The sequence below is a fragment of the Sprattus sprattus genome, assembly GCF_963457725.1.
Source record: "Sprattus sprattus genome assembly, chromosome: 8".
Lineage (NCBI taxonomy): Eukaryota > Metazoa > Chordata > Actinopteri > Clupeiformes > Clupeidae > Sprattus > Sprattus sprattus.
The window spans coordinates 26,242,218-26,264,472 of record NC_137927.1 but is presented as its reverse complement, the minus strand read 5'-3'; the positions used below and the strand labels follow the sequence as shown (position 1 = coordinate 26,264,472).

The window sequence follows — 22,255 nt, the reverse complement described above, 5'->3', positions numbered from 1 at the left end:
GCCATGCGTTGATACCGCCTCCAAAGCCTGAAGAGACAACCAATCAGGCATCTCCCCTTATATCCACCCTTTCCAGGCCCTCAGTAAATAATGGTAAACTGACTGAAAATGACTCAGCACAAACTTTTCAAATATAAAAGTACCCTACTTGGTTAATCACTCATTGATCTTGATCTCAGTGTTGTAGTTTGTTAAATAGTTTACTTTTGGAAATACATATAAATGCGTTTTTATGAGTTTGAGTTTTGTGTAAAATTTGTTTTTTAAATTTATTCAGATCAAAGCAAAGACAGTGAATAAACAAACATAAATACAGCACATTAACCTCTGATCATCCTGTGCATTCTCATAAATGAACTATATTATTCTTATAAACACTCTGAACCAGCGCCGAGGTGCATACAGGCTATTCACCCAAAACAACATTCACACAAACATCTTCACTGATTATCATACACTCCTAAGTGACAAACAAAAAAATATTAATAAGAGAGTGTGGGAGGAAACGAGACGTTTTCTCTATGCTGTCCATAATGAAATAGCAATAATTCTCAGCATACATTCATTTACTGGAAGAGCATAAAGTACAGGATGGAAAGGATGGGGGAAAAAATGAATGGCTTGACATGCAACGCAGAGAATTAGACGTACCAGAAAAGCACAGCCCCTCTAGTAAGTCTCGCCACCTTAAATGTAGAGCCCTATTTGTAACTCAACTGAAAATATAATAAAATTGAACAATTTCCTTGTAAAAGTCTATTTAAGATTTGCTCACACAATCCACAACATTACTAGGGAAATATATTTGAGTAACTGCCAAAAGGAGAGAAAAAAAACATAAGAAAAAAATAAATCAATTTCAAAGAAGTGTTTCCAGGTAGCATGCATGATTTAAGGGGGGTTGATGGCTCAGGTTGAGAGCAACTTCAAATTGTGGTGGGAGGGGGGGGAAGGGGTGGGGTGGGGGTAGGGGGGGGGGATGAAAAAACAAAAACAAAGAGTGTCGCTGATCCGTGTCCCACGCATTCCCTGGCACCCATGATGAGATGGCTCTTCAGATCTTCTGGATCTTCTCTCCAACGATGACTGGATTTTCTTTCCTAATTTTCTCAGCAGCGTCGGCTTTGTAGTCAAAGGTGCAGTTGTGAATGTCTGAGTATCGGTGGATGCCGCAAAACACATTGCCACATCTGCAGCCGAAACCTGCGGAGGAAACCAATTTTGAAGAAATTCATGAGACCAACAAAAAAACGTAACAATTGCTATTTCACTCACAATTACTTTGTGTGGCATGTATGATGCCTTTTTGAAAGAGCACAGTGAAGTTGATAGAAATATCAAATGTTTGGTGAGAAACAGAAATAGCAGCCCATTAACGCCTGTACCTGTGAGTCCAACTTTCTTCCGGCAGGTGAAGCAGCGGTTCTTCTTGGGTTTGCTTTTGCCTTCATCTTTGTCCTGGTCATCTAAAGACGTCTGGCCGCTCTTTTCAGAACCTGAGGCTGGTGGAAACAAGGCCACAGGTAAGAGACAAGACATGGGCAGAGGGAAGCATCACTAAGTTTGCTGCTTTACCAGCACATACAGAACTGTTCTGTTACACATGTTAACATGGTGGCTGGAAGTGTATTGACCCACTTGCTTGGTACAAGTACAGTTTCCAACAGGGGGAAATACATCCTTCTCTCATGAGGATGAGAACAGTTTCAGTGAAAATTAAATTGTACTAACCATATGCTTTTTTTTTTTTGTTTCGTCAGTTTTCTTATTTTCATCCTAAAGACATAAACAATTTTTTTTTTTAAACCACAAGACAATGCTTTGTCTTCACAGCCTCAACCAGGAACTAAGTTCAAGGGGAGGAGTCCTGGGGTTCCCTGGAGGAGTGTTGAGGAGAGAGGCCAGGCCTTGTTCTGCACTGGTCTACACTCACCACCATCTCCATCTATCTCCTGCTCCTGAGCGCTCTCATCTAGCTTCCTCTTGCCTCTCCTGACACTGTCTTCCACTGGGGCTGCAGCTGGCCCTGAGCTACCTGCCTCATCCATGATGCTCACTGCTACGCTATAAGATGCACCAGCTTCAGACACGGACATGCACACACACACACACACACAGCCACACACACACACACACACACACACACACACACACACACAGCCACACACACAGCCACACGCACGCACACACACAGCCACACACACGCACGCACACGCACACGCACACACACACACACACACAAAGATCAATTTCACATTTAGTGCAATCGAATTCCTCCGTAAGGTTATAGTGGCATGGAAATATATTTAAACTTTAGGCAAATATTGATACACTCCTGTAAAAATATAGTCTCATGTCTCTTGGTATTCACTATAGAGAAAACAAAATGACGCCAAAATAAAACAAATAAAAATAAAAATAAACTGTGGGACACCCCAGCTGCTTGTGGGAAAGGCTGCCGCTGAGCTTTAGGTTTGATTGCCAGACTCTCTTGGCCTGTGCTCAGAGCGGATGGTTGTGTGACCACAGAAGGACCATAATAAGCCCCCTAAAAAGACTAGTGTCATGACAGTGGGGGATTTGGTGCTGCGCTCTGTCAATGGCCCTCAGCTCAGCGATGGTCTTCATATCAGAGTGACCTTGACCAAAGCGACCAAATATAGGCCTCTTCCTTTGTGCAGAAGAGTCTCCTGTTTTTTGCCCGGTTAAATATGGAAGAATAACGAGGTGTCGGATAAGGTGGCACAGAAATAATGAAAATGCACTGTACTTTGCGATTCTTCTGTTTTCAGGTCTACTTTGGCCCCGGCTGAGTCCTCGTCTTCACACCGAGTTGCAGGCGCTTGCGATAGCAGGCTCTGGCTGGCTACAATGCTGAAGGGAACCAAAAGATTTTCTTTATTGCAGAATACTTCACCATCATAAAAAATATTACATGTGAAACGACACTGCAAACATCCTAGACAAGGTGAAAGACAACCAAAACTGTAAAAACAGCATGCCATACACAATAACCTGTATAACACATCATACACCTTAATCTCAATGTCTTGTGCAATCATAATGTGGGGGGTTCAAAAGTAAGAGCGTTTTTCCTCTGAGTGAGTTACTTCTGGTGTTGTGTGCATGAAACAAGGGAGAGCTGAGTACCTGCTTGTGTCCAGGGGCAGGGCTGCTTGGATGAATGCTGATGACACGTCAACGGTGGCGCTGTCGGAACACTGCGTGGGAAGAGATTCTCCTAAACTACTGACTCCAGAGGACACCACTGCCGGGGGAATCACAGACACAAAGCATACCATTTACAGATTAGCATTGCTATCTGTTTTGCCTCCTTAAATACTGTACTACCGCCGTAAAGTATAAACAATGTCATTTTCAACACAGAAATTATATGTGTTTGACACAACTTTGATGGTAAAATTCTCAGTTCTAATTAGAAATGGCAGGCAGATGGTGGTGATCTTGCACATACATTAAATCACTGACAGGTATGCCTTCAGTTGGTTTGTGAAGTATACACTCTGTCAGGATTCTAAATGAGGATTGTGGTCGGAGCACAAGCACATAGCCTTAACACTTTGCACTTTGGACAGTTCTTTCTTTCCTTCTTCTTTTATTTATTAATTTGCACAGTTTTGGAGTCAGTGGAACAAGCATTTCACGACATTTATTTATTATAATTGAAAAGATGCTCACTAACCATCATCATTACTGAGTGACTAGCCAGTAACTGATTTTTCTTTTCTGAGGATCTCTCCAGGTTTAATACTGGTAAATATCAAGGTAACAAATGCAGCATCTTACCTGCTGGACTGGCTCGGCCACTGTTGTTCTGTCTCTGTAAGGTGTCTTTGTAACACACCGAGCACATGCCACTTGTGCGTGGGTTCCCATAAAATCCACATCCATTGGCACAGAGCATAGGCCCTTGGGTCTGGTTGGTCTCTTGAGCCATGCTCCTAAAGATAGGCAAAAACCAGAAAAGGCTTTGTTAATCAGGAGTGCCTGTAAAAACACGTGTTCCCCCCTCTTTTTCACTCTCTCTCTCTTTACAAAAGGACGCTCTGACCCAGTGAGAAAAGGCTTGGTGACAATGGGACAGTTTTGTCTGCAGTTGCCAAAGGAAAAAATCCAACCTCAGTCCAGCTGGTCATGGGAACACAGTGACTGACAGCATCATTCCTTTATGACATCATAATGCATTCTGTTCTAGACACATACTAAGCAAGGACAGAGCCTTTGCTGGGATATGGTATTTCTGCCCTCTAAATAGTCAACAAATGCATTAAAAAAAAACACCTCAAAGAGAGAATTGTGAACTAGAACCCTTTGTATATATATATATATATATATAATATATATATATATTAGTTTTTCACAGCAAAAAACACTGCTTCTTAATTTTGTATTTAAAATCGGGTGATTTTTCAATTAAAAAAAGTTGTAATTTGTTAAGAGTGGTTGATATACCAGACTCTCTAATTCTCTGACTTCTGGGGGTACACATACTAGTGCTAAAGGAAAGATGAAAATCCAGCTATTAGTTCCTACAGAGTGTTCTATACAGGGAGCTGGTAGAGTGCTTTAATGGGGGAAATATACAGCTCAAGATATTAACACTGGAAATATCCACAGCCATATGAGCCATGCTAAAAATAGTGGCATATTTCTCTCACTGGCAGTAGGATGGAGGGGTGCCCTCCATAAGACTTTGAAGAACACACCTGACCCTGGCTCACACATTCAGTGACTGATTGTTTTATATTTATTTAGCATTTGATGTAGACCCAAAACAAAACGAATGAAAATCAAATAAATCTTGAAATCCACAGAGCTGAGAGAAAATGGACGGGGCATTAGTAGCCAGGCCTGGCTGGGCCTCGTGTCAGAAACACTGATCTCCTCTGTGATGTAAGAGCGTTGGACTAAGGAGGGCATCTGGCCAGTGCTCTCTCTCACAGCCATTCTCTCTCGGAGATATAGGACGTGGGGGTGGGTGGGTGCTGAGGGATTAAACTGCACTTTCTGCTGGGGGCAAATGGAAACGTCTGGCAAAGAGGGCTCCATGACGGCCTCATACAACAAAGCGCTGGACTTTGTAAGAGTCCATGTCTTGCCCAAGGGACTACTGGTATGGAGTCAGTCAGGATCCTGACTCCATCTCTGCCCTGGTGCAGAGACAACACCTGCGCTGTGTCGTGGGTGGGCATTTCTGAAGGCAGAGATCTGAGCCAAGATGCTGGCCTTAGATAATCAAACCAGTCTCCCAGCAGATCTTGAACTGAGTGGCACGCAACTGAACGCGAGGCTTAGAAAACAAAACAGTATTCAATATCCCCTCCATTATTGCCTTTGACTTTTAGTCACAGGGGACCTAATCCCGCAGTAATCCCTGGAGGTCATCTGCTGCAACTAGGAGAGAAAGTTTGCGTCCCCCAATGAATCAATAAAAGAGCACACACTCATTGTGGGATGACAGCACCTGGAGACTGACGTGTACAACAGTCAGAGCGTTCTAACATGCTGAAAACAAGAGTGAGCGAGACGCAGAGTAAACTGTTACTAGGATTACAGGAGCAGATTACATAGATCGGGGTGGATTTATCAAGATTCCACTCCAGTGTAAAACTAGCATCCCATTCCTTTCTCTAAATGTTTCCACCTTCAATCATAATGTGCATTAGCAAGTGCGGTTCTTTTGGAAGTAGTCAAAAATGTATTCTTCATCAGTAACATTTCACCAAATCCTATACTGTCCCCACAAATTAGCACAAGAATGACCGTTAATGGCCAGTTAAGATTAAACTTGCATAACCCCAACCCCGGACACCTTCTAAATCTTATTAATTTCCAGTTCAAACTGCCGCACCATAATAACAAGTCTGTCTTGATATTATCTATTCACAATTTCCTCAAATCAAGAGAAAGATATACCACCCTGACACACAAAGTGGGGGAACCAGAGAGAGAGAGACAGAGAGAGAGAGAGAGAGAGACAGATCACATTATGATTTTTCTCATAATGGCGATTGGACCAAACACATTTAGATCCAGGCTGAGAAAAACAAGCCACACAGAGCAGCAGAGCTATCATCATCATAAGGCCCTTATCAGTATGCTGGGGGGCGGGCGCAGTCGGGGAGGCCTCATGAGTCAATCTTTAATCGAAACTTCAAAAACAGCTCAAATTCTTCTTGAAAGGAAAAAGACCAGAAAGGATGGATAAAACTCTAAAATCTGTTGAGAGATATCTCTACAGAGGAAAACATGAGTGCCTTCACTCACTCAAACTACCGTGTATTTCAATTATGCCTCAGTAACAATAAAAAAGTTTGTAAATTCACTTCTAAAACGTTTCTTGTCTCTGGCACGGGGGCGTTGGCTACTGAGCATGGCAAATGATACATTCTAATTAATGCACTGGTTGGAGGGTATGTAGAGAAGGTTCCCTTTTCTCCCAAATTGAATAAGTAAGCCTCTGTGCAGGGAAAATACAGTGTACTGTTAAACCTGTGCCACTAGCTTAGCAAACAACGATTTATTAGGCCAAAATACCAATTAGTATGTCGCAACATGACATTTCCACACCTCTAGTTCAAAAACTTTACCCAACTTTTGGTCTTCATATAACTCACGCACTCACTCCTTCCTGGCTCTGATTTGTGTCATGAGAGTGTCATTGATCAATAGATGCCACGTATGACACACATGTATGTCAACACTGTGTCATCTTTTCTGATGAAGGGGGAACTGCCATCGACAGGCTACCAGTAGGACACGCAGAACAAGACTTGCCTCGCCAGATTCTTCAATGTCAAATAGCACTAAATAACAGATCTGTAAATGCTCAGCGAAAACAACAATCTCCCCTCAATCAATGAAGTGCACTACTGAGCCTCACATGATGTTTAAGGAACAAATTGATCTGTTCAACGGGAAGGTGAAGGTGGTTGAAAATGAGATTACTGCATGACCAATGTGGGAGGAATTGCTTTCCTTACAAAGATGATGGGCTCAACGCTCTTGTTATGTAGTCCCTTAGGCTATAGACAGTGGTGAAGTGGTCCCTGGAGGAGTGGGTATACTCTTAATCTAGATTTTTTTTAAAACAACCTACACAGCAAAGGATAAACGCCCTGTTTTGAGAAGTGGGTATACCCAATGCTGACTGAAAAAGAAGTGGGTATACTCCGTATAACTGCGTATACCCTGGACTACACCACTGCTTACAGTGCAGTACAGGTAAACCATGTATCATATGCAATCATTTTAATCTGTTTATGTGTTCCTCGTGGTCTTTATCATGTTGGTATCCACCAGTTGAGCTAAAGGAACAGACAAATGCAAAACCTGCTTTCTATTTTATTTTATTCTATTCCATGGTTTGGTTTTTGATAGGACAGTGTACTGAAGAAGGTCACTTTTTGGGCCAACACAAAAATGAATGGTTGAACTATTCTCAAAAGTGAGATGAGAAAATGTGTCATATGTATTGTAGAAGTAGGCCTATAGAAACAGTGTGGGGAAGAAACAGAATTGCAGGTGAGTAGCTAAGCCATCTGAAATCCAACCTTCTAGGGAGGACTAGTGCTCCATAAATCACTACAACTGACCAGTTATGGGGGCAACATGGGGGCAATGTGACATTTGAGACAGCTACAGGTTAGTTCAGAATATCTCCTTTCTGATATATATCCTTATATATAACTATCCTTTGGTTCTGTCCCAGTCTTAAGGCACCAAGTGTTCTGACTTGATAACAAAGTCTTTAATAGTGTAAAACAATAGCATTTGTAGAGAAAGATGCACTGTGCTGTAAAGACATATTCTTTCGTTTACATAATTCAGACTTCTTCAAAACTATATTACCACGCCAGGGAAATCGTAGCTGAATACATTCCACTGATATGTGATGCACAGATCTACCACTTTAAGTGAGGGACACTGACCTGTCAGCCCTAGGAGAAAAGCTGAAGTTTCTTAACTAGAAAGCTGCCAGACAACAAAAAGTGAAAACTCTGCAGGAAGTTTGATGACATTTAGATATCAAAAAATAACTAGAAAATCAGTTGGGTTGTGGACCATTTATGAGACTACAGCATCATGTGTTCTTCCTCCCTCCTGCTGTGCAGGTACTAATATTATTATTATTATTATTATAGTTAATGTTATTATCACTACATACACAACAGAATACAACACTATACTGCATTATTAGTAGGATATAATGGCAGTGACTGCGGACACCGCACTAGTGCACAGCCTTTAATGAATACCTTAATCTACTCCTGTCTCATTTGCTCGGACTAGAGATATTTTCAGTAAACCAATTGACCTTTAACAAAATCTGCTTGTCCACAGACCAGGCAAACGGGATCCACTTGAATGTTTCGATGTTTTCCTTTACTAATATGTATGGCAACATCTTATTATTAGTCCAATGCAAGAATATTCATGAAATACTGGCGTGTTAGCTAAACACTAGCTGTTGTATTCTTTCCATTTCCTGTCTATACAGGGTCCTTTTGTTCAAATGTTTGTACCATTTTAATATGATGGAACATAGTTAAGAACAATACAGAATGTTAGCTCATTGGTTATGCTGTCATTCTACCTGGACCCGGGAGAAATACATTTAACTTTGAATCCGACGTACCTCGAGATTTGTCCCAAATTCCCCTTTGCTACACCTTTCTTTCTTCGTGTCTATGCCACCAGATAGAGCCCGACATCATAAGCAGAAAATACCACCATCTAATTCTCAAAGTAAACACCTACTCTGTGGCCATTGGCTGTTCTCCTATAATCACGCCCATTTCCACATCATCATTGAATAAATGTGGTGCCAATCACAAATTCTTTTTTTCCCCTTAACTCCTGAAAAAGACATGACAAATGGAACACTGAGGGTAAAAATAACAGAGAGGAACCACTGTCTCATAGCTGCTGTAACAGCGTTAAGTAAAAACAACAAATGCCCATGGAGTGGAACACTTTTGTTCGAATGGCTTCTGTATTACCGCAAATGTCGAGTCAACTTAACTCCCCGGCCATTTAAAGACCTCTGTGGTGTTAAGCTAGCTAAGCAGCCTAACACTGTCCCACATGAAACAGGCTAACGTTACCTCTGATACAAATAACTGGTAACACTTAAGTTATCTGTCAGTATGTGTATTAGTCTTTTCAATAATCATCAAATTCACAGACCTCTATCTCTCTTGACAGAAAGCCAACGTTAATGTATATTCTGCTCTCCTAACTTCCCCATTGAGACTTGTAAATCCTGCCGTATTGTCAGAAAATTAGCAAATTTACGCTGAGTAAAACTACTGTGTTCTGCATATTACATTATCTGTCAGTTGTATATTCTTGGCAAATAAATAATTCTGCGTCCTATATATTTTAAATGCTCGGTTTTCCTGGAGGTTGCGATGACGCTTCCCAGTCTAACCCATTCTAAAAGCTAATGCTAGCCTGCTAAGCAAGCCAACTTCTTGACAAGTTGTCTCGACTTACCTCTCCGACATCTGAATTGTTTAAGATGGCTTCGTCCAACTTTTTGAGGTGCTTAAAATTCGCTAAATATGTCTGTCAGTTAAAGTATTTTGACGGAAACCTTATAGGGTATTAGAGGGTGGTTGTTTTCCCTCTGCTCACTACCCCCACCCAGAAACACTGTTTGTTACTTTTTGTCACTCCAACCCCCACTGTAATCTTGACAATGACGCAATGAATGGACAGACAACGATTGTTCTAACGTGGAGCAATCATACGTCATGTTAAGATAATACATATTACGATGTTTAACATTACTTCAATCACATCAGCAACATTTTTGATAAATATATGGAAATCAGATTCACGTCTATGTGGAACATTTCGTGAAGTTCCTTTACACCAAATGCTTAATCCGACATATATTATTAAAATATGTAACTTTAACTTAGTGTACCACTTTGGAATGTTGTAGACTACTCTACATATTAAGGGCATCTTTCCCTGACTGCTGCTGTAGTAGTTCGAAAACGGAAGTACAGTAGAAAGACCCACGTAGATAAAAAGACACGCCCACTATAATATCCAATGTGGTTAGGCAGGGTTTGGACAAACATGTGGCTAGATAATCTAATATAACCGATACTGTGTAATGATCAACCACAAGGGCTGCTGCGTGAGCTCTGACCTAACACTCATTTTATGCCTTCATTTCAGGAGTTTTGACGCTTTAACAGCCACAATCAGCTCACGGGGACGTTGACAGCATGGCCGCACTAAGAGCAGCTAAGCAGGCTTTGAGAAAAGAAATAAAGAAACGGGTTGCCGCATTGAGTGATCAGGAGAAGACTCGACAGTCTAGTGTTGTCTCTCAAAAGGTAAAAACGGAAGAAAGTCGTTCTTCCACTTGCGTGCTTGGTAACTGTTGGTCTGCATGCCCTACTCGTGATTCTCATGTAGCTCTTAAACTGCAGCTGTCCAGTTTCTGATCATGCATGGATAGTGTCTCTCTTGCTTTGGCGTGTCTGTACCACTTGGCGAAGTTGTGTGAGCACACATTGCCCAACCGCTGCATTTAGAAGCAAACTGTTTTGCACAATAGATTTAGCTTACATTCATGCCAGTAAAACCTGTTTTAATTCATCATCAAACCCCTCAGGCAAGACGCACTTTTTTGTAGATTTAGTGGCCCGCGACACTTTTGCTGGTTCTTCTTTATATTGCATAGCACAGTTTAACTGAATGAGCGTTGGTGGTTGTTTAAATTATTACACAACATTGTTGATAAATGGTGCAAATGGAAACATGTTATGTGTGAGCCTAATAGTATTCTAAACACGTGCTATAAGCTTAATGATGTTCATAGGCCTATTACAATATACAAATATCAAATCAAATCAAACTTTATTTGTACGGCGCATTTCATACACAAAGGTAACACAATGTGCCTCACATTAGGAAAGAAGGGAAATAAAGGGGGGGGGGGGGGGGGGGGGGGTTACAAATACTTGTAAAGAGACATAGATAGATAAATAAGTAAACGTTCCATAAATGTAAAATAGATGCATTTTACATGATAACAGGGCATCACATGTCAACATATAACAAATAAACATATAGCCTACAATAGGAATGAATCATGATCATCATCACCATTTTCTCTTCTTCTATTATAAGTTGTATTTTGGTTACATCAAGTGGTTAATAGGATACCATTGGTAGTGGACTATACAATACTAATCCAATATAATTCATTGCAGTAATCATTACAATTTTAAATGCATTTGCAATATTCAGTCTAGGCTACGAAAATGCTAAACTGTGACACATTTCATCTGTTTCATTAGCTGTTCCGTCATCCAAAATACATTAGTAGTCAGCGGATCGGTGTGTTCCTGAGCATGCACGATGAAATTCGCACAGAAGGGATCCTTGAAGATGCCTTTGGGAAGGGGAAAGTGTGTTTCATCCCCAAGTACCTGACCAACAGCAGCCATATGGACATGCTCAGACTGACCAGCTTAGAGGACATGAACACCCTGCCTCTCACGTCCTGGAACATTCGTCAGCCAGGAGATGACGACAACCAGAGGGAGGAGGCCTTGAACACAGGTCAGTTAACGTTTTTGGCCTATTAACATCATGCTGACGTAATAATAACAACTTGACATTAAACTGTAAATCCATCCTTATTTTCATTTCAGCCCGGTTCTATTTACATAATACATTCAGTTCTAAGCATTAGTTAATGAGATGATGTACAGACACCAGTCCTTAAACACAGTACAGAAGAAAGTGAGGCTTTAAATACAGTTTTTTTCTTAACAGTGGTCCTTCTGGTCCCTGTCATGTTAGGCCAGTAGATGGCGATACATCACCATGAAGTGAAATCCATCTTAAAGACAGCAGCACTCTGGAAGATGAACGTAGTGCAGAGCTGTAGTAATCTTCGTAAATTGAGTTCATGGTGGACTTCGTAAATTGAGTGGACTGTGTTTTACTCACTCTGACTTGACACAATGACATTTAAACAAATAATATTGTTTTTTAATTCCATATTCTATATATGAACTTTTCTGAGTTCACACCAGTAGTTGTAGACCTACAACAGGATCTGTTAACCTAGCCCTTAGTGTCTTGACACATTGTGAAATGTGATTTTGTGTATTCACAGTAAGTAACTGTGTTTGACTATGTCAGTAAACTAGGCTTAGAGGTTAGTGTGAAAGAAAAAGCACCTGACTCAGCTTTGACACTGAAGAAGATACACAATAATACACTTCTAACCAACCAGTACACTTTTCAGTAGTTGCCTTGTAATGCAGTTCATGGGATAGGAGGGGTGGTTCAGTCAACACTGGGGTGACGTGAGCCTTTGTACCCACTGAGGCTGAAAAGGTCTTTGCTCCTGTTGGGCTTGTAATAAGTAAAAGATTAAAGAGCACAGCTCTTTCACGCAGAGAGAAGTGAGGAGGCATTGTAGCCAGTTATTGCACATTCTCAGGGGGGAAAGAAGCATTTTTGTTATTGCCTGGACTGTTTGACATTCCCCTCTTCACATTGATCATTTCTCACCATGTGTCAGTACAAAGTTAGAGGGACTTTGCTGCTTGAACCGATTGTTGTTCATGATTTGTTTTTAATGTCAGAGTTTGGCTCAAAGCTATACTCACTTAACAAACAAATGTCTGACTAAATCTATTGTATTGGAAACAGTAGATACACTGTACACTGTCTGAAATGAAAACCTGGCATAAAAAGTCAGCCGATTCCCACCTCCTGAGAAAGAGAGAGCATTTTCACAAACACACACCCCCTCTTCCTCCAAGGATCAATGCCCTGCTGAGAAAGCAATAGTGACTTCAAGGCAATCCCTCCTTTCTCATAAAAGCATTATAGAAACCAAGAAAAGGAGTACTGTTTCCTTAGATCCCTTCAAATGGATCAAGTAATTGAAGTACAAAGAGAACCGAAAACATGGCTAAGAAACTGGACAGATCCTAGGAATTAAATGAAAGTTATTAAGTGTGCTCTGTCACCTTAGCCTGAAAGGAGAATCATCAAAGGGTATTACAATTATATTAAGGAATATTCATGAGTTGCATGCTGACAACTACAGTCTATAAAGAGAACATAAATGTGTTTGTTCCTATATGTCGATACGAGGAAATATCATTAAGGCTCCTACTCAAGACTCATCAATAATGAGTGAATGTCAAGCACAAGCTTATTTAATCATAGAGTCCTTTTAAATATTAAAGAGCATTCAGAAGTGCAGTGAGAATCACTTGCCACATCATGAGGAGCCTGATTTTGAGATCCCCTCATTAAGGAATACAATAGTAAACATTGTATTTCTTTAGCAATCATTAGCAATCATTGCAAGTGCAATGAGGCAATTTTGACTAATGAACCATTTTTGGTCACGAAAGAGAAAAAACATTTGTCAGAGCCATGCCCATGACAGAAACTAATGGGATTGTTATTTGGGTTTGATTCCCTGTCTCCAGAAGTGCAGTTTAAAAAGAAACTTGCTTTCTGAAGGCCGTTTCATTCTGAGTGACCACTAGGGGGAGATTGATTTCTTTAGCTCTGGCCATCTCAGGGTGCCCACAGCCAATTCTGAAATTATACTATGGCTGAAGGTCATCCAAGCTTAAGCAGCTTGCTTCTCAGTCAATATGTTGATTTTTGTTCCCCCTGCTCTTCACCCTTTTTTCTAGTTTATACCAGCTTAATACGATATCTAGCAGTAGTGTCAATCACACTAACAATAGCTTTACATTTTAGGCATTCTTACATTTCTATTATGGCAGCTATGTTGTACTGTTTCCTTTTTACCACTAAATATGATTTGACCTGTTTATATGTAGGTGTAGCTGTGAATCAGTTCATTACAATAATGTTCACCCCATAAGTGTCCTGCTATTATGAAGTCACTTAAGGGTACATATTTACATGCTGATGTGTTCTCTTATTATTTCCACTGGTTGCAGGTGGGCTTGACCTCATCCTCATGCCTGGGCTTGGTTTTGACAAAGACGGTAATCGACTGGGCCGAGGGAAGGGCTTCTATGATACCTACCTGGAGCGCTGCATGAAACATCCCAAAGGAAAGCCGTACACCATTGCTCTGGCCTACAAAGAGCAACTGTGTCAAGAGATACCAGTGGACGACCGGGATATCCTCATAGATGAAGTCCTGTATGAAGATTAATAAACTGCTCGTAGAGACATGGAGACTCTTCATGCATCAGTGATCATTTCGTTGGGACCACTCGAGTGCCTTCTGAAGACCGGGCACATCACCAATACAGGGAGGCAGGTCTCTCTCAGGTCTCTTGCAGTTTTCCTGAGTCAGGGTGGATTCGACTGGATGTAATGAGTTTTCTCCATATGGGCCCCCTGGTTAAGTCTGCCTCTGCTTACATAACCAGATTTCCCAGTGATTCCTCTCTGTGGAATGCTTACCACAAAGTCCATAAATGTGAAATAGTTTTGTTCAAGTGAGCGAGTCTTAGCCTACTAATTTAGTTGAATTAAGACACTAAGGAATTAAGTGTAATTCCCATAACCTTTCCAAAACCTTTGTTCTTAATCACCTAAAGCTTTGCTGTTTGATGTGATCTGTGGAACTGCCTTCATTAAAGGCACCAGAATTCATTCATAACAACCCAACAACCCAATTCAGTTATATCCGTAAATGTCTGATTTTTACTACCTTTGTACTTGCATTAGCATTTGCTTTGTAAATACAGTATCTTAATCACAAAACAAATAAACAGCTATGCCTAGTCAGTGGTATTTGTGATAACACGGCCCCTCGAATGGGAACGGGAGAACCATAACTCTGTGTTCTCCAGTGATTGTACTCCGTACCTTATTTCACCTCATTACCTCCAGGTTTAATTTCTCCCGTCTCATACCAGATGAAAGATAAAGGTGTAATTTAAATCCCCCTCGTGCCCCAGGTGAAGTGAGAGGAGCTGACTCTGGAGCGTATCAGCCATGATATGAACAAGTTTAAATTCCATGGAATCAGTATTAGCATCTGCCAGACTTTGCCACCATAGGAATCGACCGACTCCCATCAATGTATGGTGCACACATGAAATAATTGTCAGGCAGGGATATCTCTTTTGGATGTTCCTGATTGAGACAGAGATTTTTCATAGAATCCTGTTTTTCTGGTTTTCCAAGAAACATTGCGTATAGCAGCTTTAAAGATGCAGCCCGCGAGTCCAATACACTTTTTGTGAAATGTTTCTGTTTGTTTCTCTATCTGGTCCTCTAATGGGAAACAAACACAGTGGTTCGGACTGAGCCATAGACTATTTCGTAGTCATTTTATTGGCTGAGCTGAAATATCAACATTTTTCCAGAATCGCGGACTGTACCTTTAAGACTAACAATAAATATGGGATATATTTTTTCCAGTGTAAGAGTGTTAAACTATTCTCCTCATACCAGTTTAGCATGTACTTTATGTAGCCATGACCTTTTGTATTGCATCAATTACATTTCCCCTTAAGAGTTAGACTTTTCTGAAGTCTAATCTCAACTACATTGCTTGTTATGGGACAACCCTGCAGATAGTATACATGTAGCACAAACATGCTGCACACAACTCAGTCCACCACACCTATGGCACTTTACATTGTGGGTAGGCCTAGAACAACATGGGGAAATCAGCATAAATGTTGGTCGTTTTTTCTAAGGTGGAATAAGCTAAGCCTAATACATTTCCAAACAAAAATAAGCAGAAACCATCAACATTGGCATGCTCAAAGGTGAAAATAATCTTTACTCTGAGAATGAACGAGCACTTCACTATACATGTTCTTTCCCATTAATACTTTCCCTCTTTGCCTTCTCTCACAGCTTCCAGCTTAATCCAAAACAGTGGGACCCCAGAAATGATTAATTAAGAATATATCTGTTGGGATGCCAAGGCACAGCGAGAGCGCTCATTATGAGGAATTAATAAGACGACGGAAGACACATCACTGGATGGGCTCACATCCTGACAGGCAGGGCTGTGGTGACGCAGGCTCCACAGACACGGCTATACGCTATTTGGAGATTATCCAGTGATCCACTAATAGCTGTTGGGTTTCTCCCTGGAGATGAGGAACAGAGAGGATAACAGACGTAGGCAGAGAGTTCTGTTGTGAAGCTTTATGATGTTTTATATCTGCTTTTGTGCAGAGCAGCGCATCAATATTGTCTAACTTTTCTGGTGAACATCTCATCACGAGACATATGAGATGGCTCTCAGCACTCTCGGCACTCTCTCTCTTTCCCAAAGTAACACAAGCCGTACATTTACAACCTACTTGGTTAACTAATGATAGTGAAAAGTACCCCACTGTAAGTTCTTAGATTCCTCAGTTAATATGCCACTCCACTTAATATGCATGCATGAACCAGATATTCACTTTCCAGAGATTGGCCTACAAAGTCATTTTAAAATGATTTCCCCCATACAGTTCCCCAAAGCAGCTGAATATAGCTCCCCTGCTGTGAGCCACACTCTCAAAAATCTGTACGGTAGTACACAAGTAGCTCTCAAGGTAGGCGGCATCACTGCAATATAAATTAATAATAGTCCAATAACTACACTTCAAACTAGCTTTGGGCTCTCTCCTGATCAGTGAGGTGAGATGTACAGTTGACTTCAGAAGGACCAGTGTCCCTTCAGAGGTAGTATTCAGAAGGCCCAGTGTCCCTTCAGAGGTAGTATTCAGAAGTAGAACAATTTCCCCTCTTGTTTAGTTCCTCCAGGATCTTGCGACGGTTTGATGTGATTATTGCGCCCAAAAGTCACTGAATTTCTAGTGGGAAATTTTTAAGATTATGGTTGAAATTGAGGCGATTTTTAGGTTTTTTTTTGCTGAGATATTACTGGCAATAAGAGAAAAATGTAACCCATAATAGCAATATCTGGAGGGGCTGCTTGTTAAAAGATTACTATATTCCTTTGTCAATGAAAGATAAGACACAATAATCGTAAACACAAAATGATGCACTACTGGCTTAGCTGCCATTCGATTTAAATGACTGAACTAGTAAACGAATAGGCAGACTGTAAATGTGGGACATTTTCTCTGAATATATGTAGATCATCTTAACTGCTCCTTTTCTAAATCCTTTCAGCGCTCAGCAATTTAAAACCTCTTCATTCATATCGCAGCTCTTTACATGGGCTTTTACAGTGCCATAAATATTCATTTTACAACCTAAATCACATTAGCATTTAAACTATCCATGTCATTTTATAACTATTCCCACAAAAACACAAAGGCTCTGGATTACACAGTCTTTTGGCGACGGGACGCGGAGCTGCTGAGTTCTGCACTCAGCGGGCGTTCTTTGGGAGTGTGGTGGTTAGCCAATGAATGCTGACCTGCTTGTAGTGCCACCAGCCTCCCAGCAGCACATTGCATTTGCTGAAATCCCAGAGGCGTAGACCAGCTTACATGGCACTCGGGGTGGGGAGTGGGGACGGCAGCGAGAGACATCACACCTTCTCCGGCTTCCTGCAACACTGCAGATGGTCCATTGTTTTTCATCCTTCATGTCATTTCTTTGTGTTAAGGGATGATGCTACATCAGTGTTATCTGAACCACAGATAGAGAAAGAGAGAGTGAGAATTTAATTTGATTTTTGGTGAGCAGGAGGTGCTGGTAAATCGCTAATATTACCAAACCTTTCATGTGTATAGCCAGCTGCAGACTACAGTCCTGTGAGAAAAAGCTGTTTGCCTACAAACAAGATCACCCTCAAAATGTACTTGGATGCTTGGGTTTGCAGTTTAGCCAGAAAACAAGTCAGCCAGACCCAGACATTGACATAAAGTGTGAAAACCACACATTATCTCCACTCAGTCCCTATCTCCTCCATTCCCATGAGCGGTGGGTGTTATGCAAAGTCATGGTGTCCTTATCTACTAAATCCTGGGTAATTCCATACAATTATGTAGAGGCTTCATTCTCCTCCTCCATTAGTCATTGCAACGGCCTCTGCAAAATGCCTCAATCCACAACAACTCTCCATCACTGGAGTATTTGCCCTCTGTGTGCTTGTTGATACTCAAAAGAGTGGGCCAGATTGAGCCTAGCACTTCACTGTTTATGTGTGAAAATAAATCTGCTATTGCTCTTTGTGTTACTCATTGTGGCACGAGCTCTGGGCGAAGAAAAGAAAGACAGAGAGGGAGGGAGAAAAGAAGGGGAAAAAAGCAACAACCAAACAAACAGCCTGTTGTCTTGACTGATGCTGGCTGGTCCTCTGGGAACAGGCCATAACTCTGAGGAAGTCCGATGAGATGAGATTGAGAGTGTGCAAATTGAGTGGGATCTCTGCACTGAAGGAGTGAAGGAGACAAGGGGAAGAGACTGTCTCGAGGGCCTGGAGAGAGAGAGTGGGACGCGGGCGCACAGAGGGGCAGCAGCACTGGGCCTCCTCCACATGACCCAGGGGACAAGGCTGGGCTGTGGAAGCCTTCAGTGTGGAGAAACTTTAGAATGCTTTGCCACTAAATCACCAATGCATCATCATTTCAACTAAAGCCAGAGAGAAGGTCATTTGTGTAGGACAAGGGGAGCTAAAGGCAGCTCAGTGGGTCACTCGCCTCGAAAGAAAAAACATTCACATATCTACGATTCACACCTAAAGCAATCTGAAGAGACATTCACACAAACTTATACAGTATATATCCTGTACATTAGCATAAACATTAAGGTAAAGAATCGGAGCGATCAGTTGAAGATGTATGATAGAATGCATGCAGAACTATATGAAGCATAAGGCAGCATCAGTTCCCTCAGAGGCACCTTACCTAATCTGACTAAGGCAGCATCAGTTCCCTCAGAGGCAGCATACCTAATCTGACTAAAGCAGCATCAGTTCCCTCAGAGGCAGCATACCTAATCTGACTAAGGCAGCATCAGTTCCCTCAGAGGCAGCAAACCTAATCTGACTAAGGCAGCATCAGTTCCCTCAGAGGCAGCATACCTAATCTGACACTTTGTTCAAGTTCAAGTATTTCATTGTCAGATGCACAGAACAACACAGAGTCAGACTGGGTGCTGAAATTCAAAAAATGGTAAGACTAGACACCGCACAATAACCTACCATAGCATTACATAAAATAACATAACATGGTTCTGTTGTTCTCGGGGCTTTTGAACAGTTTTGTTATGACAAATCCCAAAACATCACAGAACAAGTTAGGCTGTCAAGATAACATGATACCAACTATAGAAAAAACGATCACAGCATGAACAGGTACAGTATGAATTCACTTTGTGTTGTACATTATGTGTCATTATATACTTGATAAAGGCGGCTGCCATCAGGCTTGCCAGTAGCAGACAATTGATGATGTGAATCAGCTGAGTGCTCTCATTCTGGCTGCCAACCCAACCAGGCTGGATGACTGATTGGTTTTAGATGATTCCACTTCACTCCTCGTAAGACTGAGGCAAACACTGGTGAGCTTGATTGCCAATAAAGCTAGATGGTGTACCTCTTGTAATTAAGACTCCGGTCAGAGCATGTTAATTTAAATACATTAGCATACATTTTAAGCATGCTGGTTAGATGAAAAGTTAACTAACACACACACACGCACACACACACACACACACACACACACACACACACACACACACACACACACCATGAAAGGTTCGTATAGTCTTCCATGAAAACGTAGGGTGTGGGCCGTGAAGGGGACTGCTAGGACAAGGAGTCTGGCTGTGTCTGGAGGCTTCAGACGGCCTCTGCTGTAGCATGTGCTTGGGAGGAGACGCTTGCAAAGACTTGACTGCACATCGGGCTTGGCACTGAACAACCACAGCCTGTCAGGGCCAAACATACTCACTCTCACCATCCAAAGGGGAAACAAGGTCAGCAGCACCACTGCATAAGTCAGAGATGCTTAGAATTCAATATTACCCAAAAAGGTTCTTCTGTTGATGTCCTTTACGGCTCAGCACAGAGGAAAACAAGGTCAAGAGTGGTAAATCTCAAGCAGAAAGTTGATATCCCCTAGTCTTAATCGACACGATAGGCAATGCGTAATTTCTCTCCCGGGATCTTGTGATGAGGTTATTTAAGAATGCATATCCCTGTTTTATGAAGACCTTGTTAGATTATATGTCTGGCCCATTTTCAGCCTTAATTTGTATTGTTCTGCTGCTCAGGAGAAGACAAATACACTGTGCACAGTAGGCTTCAGTGTTCCAGTGGCAGTACTCAGTGAATTTAATTACATTTGCACCCCGCTCAGCTGCGTGCGTTTTAATATTGGTCTTGGCTCACAGACTTATTTCCTACGTTTCAAAGTGCCTTGGGCACACACGCGACCATCCCGAGATTGGAATAAGGCTAAATTGACAGACTCTCAATCAGAATGACAAGGTGCCTTTCTTTCCCAGGAACAGCTCTCCAGGTGTACTTTTGATTTACACAAAAAACGTCGTAAGGAACTGATGTTAGAAGCGGGGGAAAGGAGATCATGCAACTCACATCTGAGACTCCCACAACAGTTGTTGTCGCAGTAGAAATGAAACAGACAAAAGTTGCATGGATGCTTCAAGACCTAGTCCAGCTGCCATAATCTACATAACAAGAAAACAAAAACACCCAAATGATAATTAAGGGCTAGAAAACATTATTGATGAATGATTCGTCTTTAGTGCCCAGGCATGGAGAAAAATGAATCCTATCTACTTGAGAAATTGAATATGAAGCCTTGAATGATAATGACACTGTCTCTAAGAGTACACCATATTTGAAAAATCAGAATGACAGGTGAAACAAATTTGAGTTTAGCTGAGAAAAGCATGTCTGATTTAATATGGATCATTATAATTACCGCAGGCCAGTGGCTTCCTGTTGATTTAAATATTTTTAACATAATTAGAAAACACAACATTTGTTTGGATTGGCTCATTTCTTAGACAGCTAACCTGAACCTGAACCTATTATTTTAGCCAATAAGCAAATGTATCCCTTGATCTGTATGTGTGGCAAGGCCATCAATGTCTTCTGCATGCCACTCTGATTGTTTTGTATCCATTTGTTTTATACTGTTCCAACAACTAGCATGGCACCATAAGGTAATAAACAGTTAACATGTGGTGCCACCACACGACTTGAATGTCTCAGCATTCACCACATAGCTGCTTACTAGCAATAAATCCTTTCACACCTCAGATAGGAAAGCACATATTTGCACATTAAATTCCCATGTGTATCCTACAGTATATATCCAATATGTTTTAACATGTCATCCAATTTCACAGTGCGAGTTTACAGATGCCTAACAGTAGAATGAGGTGCTAAAACTGAAAATGAATTCTGGAGCTGAATTAGATGTGTCTAGAAGTCTATGATGTTGTTGGTCTAGCAGTAAAATGCATACCCTGCATATGGATACAAACATGTCTAGCTGGTTGACTCAAATGGTCCATGCCATGCTGCAAAAAGCAACATAATTCTGCAACAAGGCTCTGATGAATGCCTGTGGTATTAAATTGATGAAATAATTACCTCGAGGATTTTTTGGCACATAAAATTGCTCCAAAGTGCTTTGAGTGTTTGATTGTGCGTTACAAACAATGTCATTTTCCTGCATCATTAAGGCCAATTCTATTTCTTTTCCTTTGAATAATGCCTGGTTTGACAGAAATGCCATTTATTTGATCTATCACATATGTGTGTGAGTGTTTCTCCCCACTCATGTAAATTAACCCAAGGAGTAAATGAGAAATTCTGCTTTTGGGCTGTTTTCCAAACAACAACATTCTGACACGCATGTACATTATTTCGTACCTGTGCAATTTTTTTTTTTTTTTAACATACTTTTTATTGTATTTTATCACACATCAACTTACAAAGAAGAAACCGATCACAAATAAATAGACATAAAAGATAAATAATTCGAGAAAGAAAAAGAAAAGAAAAGAAAAGGGGGTGTGTCCAGCAACAACACAGGAGCACATTGTTATCATAAAAACATACAGGCAACTTGTGACCGGGTTATGAGGGAGATCTAGGCCTGGTCTGTGACCAGAACTCACTCAACTCCCCTCTTAAGAGAAGAGAACTCAGATCTTCTGGAAGATAGTTTATGAAGGGGGACCAAATTTTGTTAAACATACCTTCTTTCCCCTTGGCCAAAGCCATCAATCTTTCATGTGGCAAAATACCTGTGCCAGTTTATCTCATCATGTTATTATTTGTAGC

At 41.1% G+C, this 22,255-nt stretch overlaps 2 protein-coding genes across 3 annotated transcripts; one reads left to right on the top strand and one right to left on the bottom strand.

Annotated features, from left to right (window-relative positions):
- Positions 1-249: 249 nt before the first annotated feature.
- Positions 250-9,661, bottom strand: zfand6 (zinc finger, AN1-type domain 6). 2 transcript variants are annotated; one of them, XM_080843365.1, is made up of 6 exons: positions 9,520-9,661; positions 3,808-3,962; positions 3,151-3,268; positions 2,771-2,874; positions 1,386-1,502; positions 250-1,203 (listed from the first exon to the last, which is right to left on the bottom strand). In XM_080843365.1, exons 1-6 carry the CDS (start codon positions 9,528-9,530, stop codon positions 1,055-1,057), a joined length of 654 nt encoding a protein of 217 aa, XP_080699491.1. In that variant the 5' UTR covers positions 9,531-9,661; the 3' UTR covers positions 250-1,054. The 2 variants fall into 2 exon arrangements, with proteins under 2 accessions (XP_080699491.1, XP_080699492.1); XM_080843366.1 differs by having other exon boundaries at positions 1,386-1,496.
- A 446-nt stretch (positions 9,662-10,107) lies between these two features.
- mthfs (5,10-methenyltetrahydrofolate synthetase (5-formyltetrahydrofolate cyclo-ligase)) lies at positions 10,108-14,609 on the top strand. Its single transcript, XM_080843213.1, has 3 exons — positions 10,108-10,376; positions 11,346-11,610; positions 13,995-14,609. The coding sequence occupies exons 1-3, from the start codon at positions 10,266-10,268 to the stop codon at positions 14,213-14,215; spliced, it is 597 nt and encodes a 198-aa protein (XP_080699339.1). The 5' UTR covers positions 10,108-10,265; the 3' UTR covers positions 14,216-14,609.
- The last annotated feature ends 7,646 nt before the right edge of the window (positions 14,610-22,255 follow it).

Excerpts from the sequence above, each read along its gene's own strand:
- zfand6 (XM_080843365.1), bottom strand. Across the intron at positions 3,269-3,807 it reads TGGCCGAGCCAGTCCAGCAG|TGGTGTCCTCTGGAGTCAGT; the intron begins GTAAGATGCTGC and ends TTCCCCCGGCAG. Across the intron at positions 1,204-1,385 it reads GAAGAAAGTTGGACTCACAG|GTTTCGGCTGCAGATGTGGC; the intron begins GTACAGGCGTTA and ends TTTCCTCCGCAG.
- mthfs (XM_080843213.1), top strand. The coding sequence starts at position 10,266 with ATGGCCGCACTAAGAGCAGCTAAGCAGGCTTTGAGAAAAGAAATAAAG. Across the intron at positions 10,377-11,345 it reads CTAGTGTTGTCTCTCAAAAG|CTGTTCCGTCATCCAAAATA; the intron begins GTAAAAACGGAA and ends CTGTTTCATTAG. Across the intron at positions 11,611-13,994 it reads GGAGGAGGCCTTGAACACAG|GTGGGCTTGACCTCATCCTC; the intron begins GTCAGTTAACGT and ends CACTGGTTGCAG.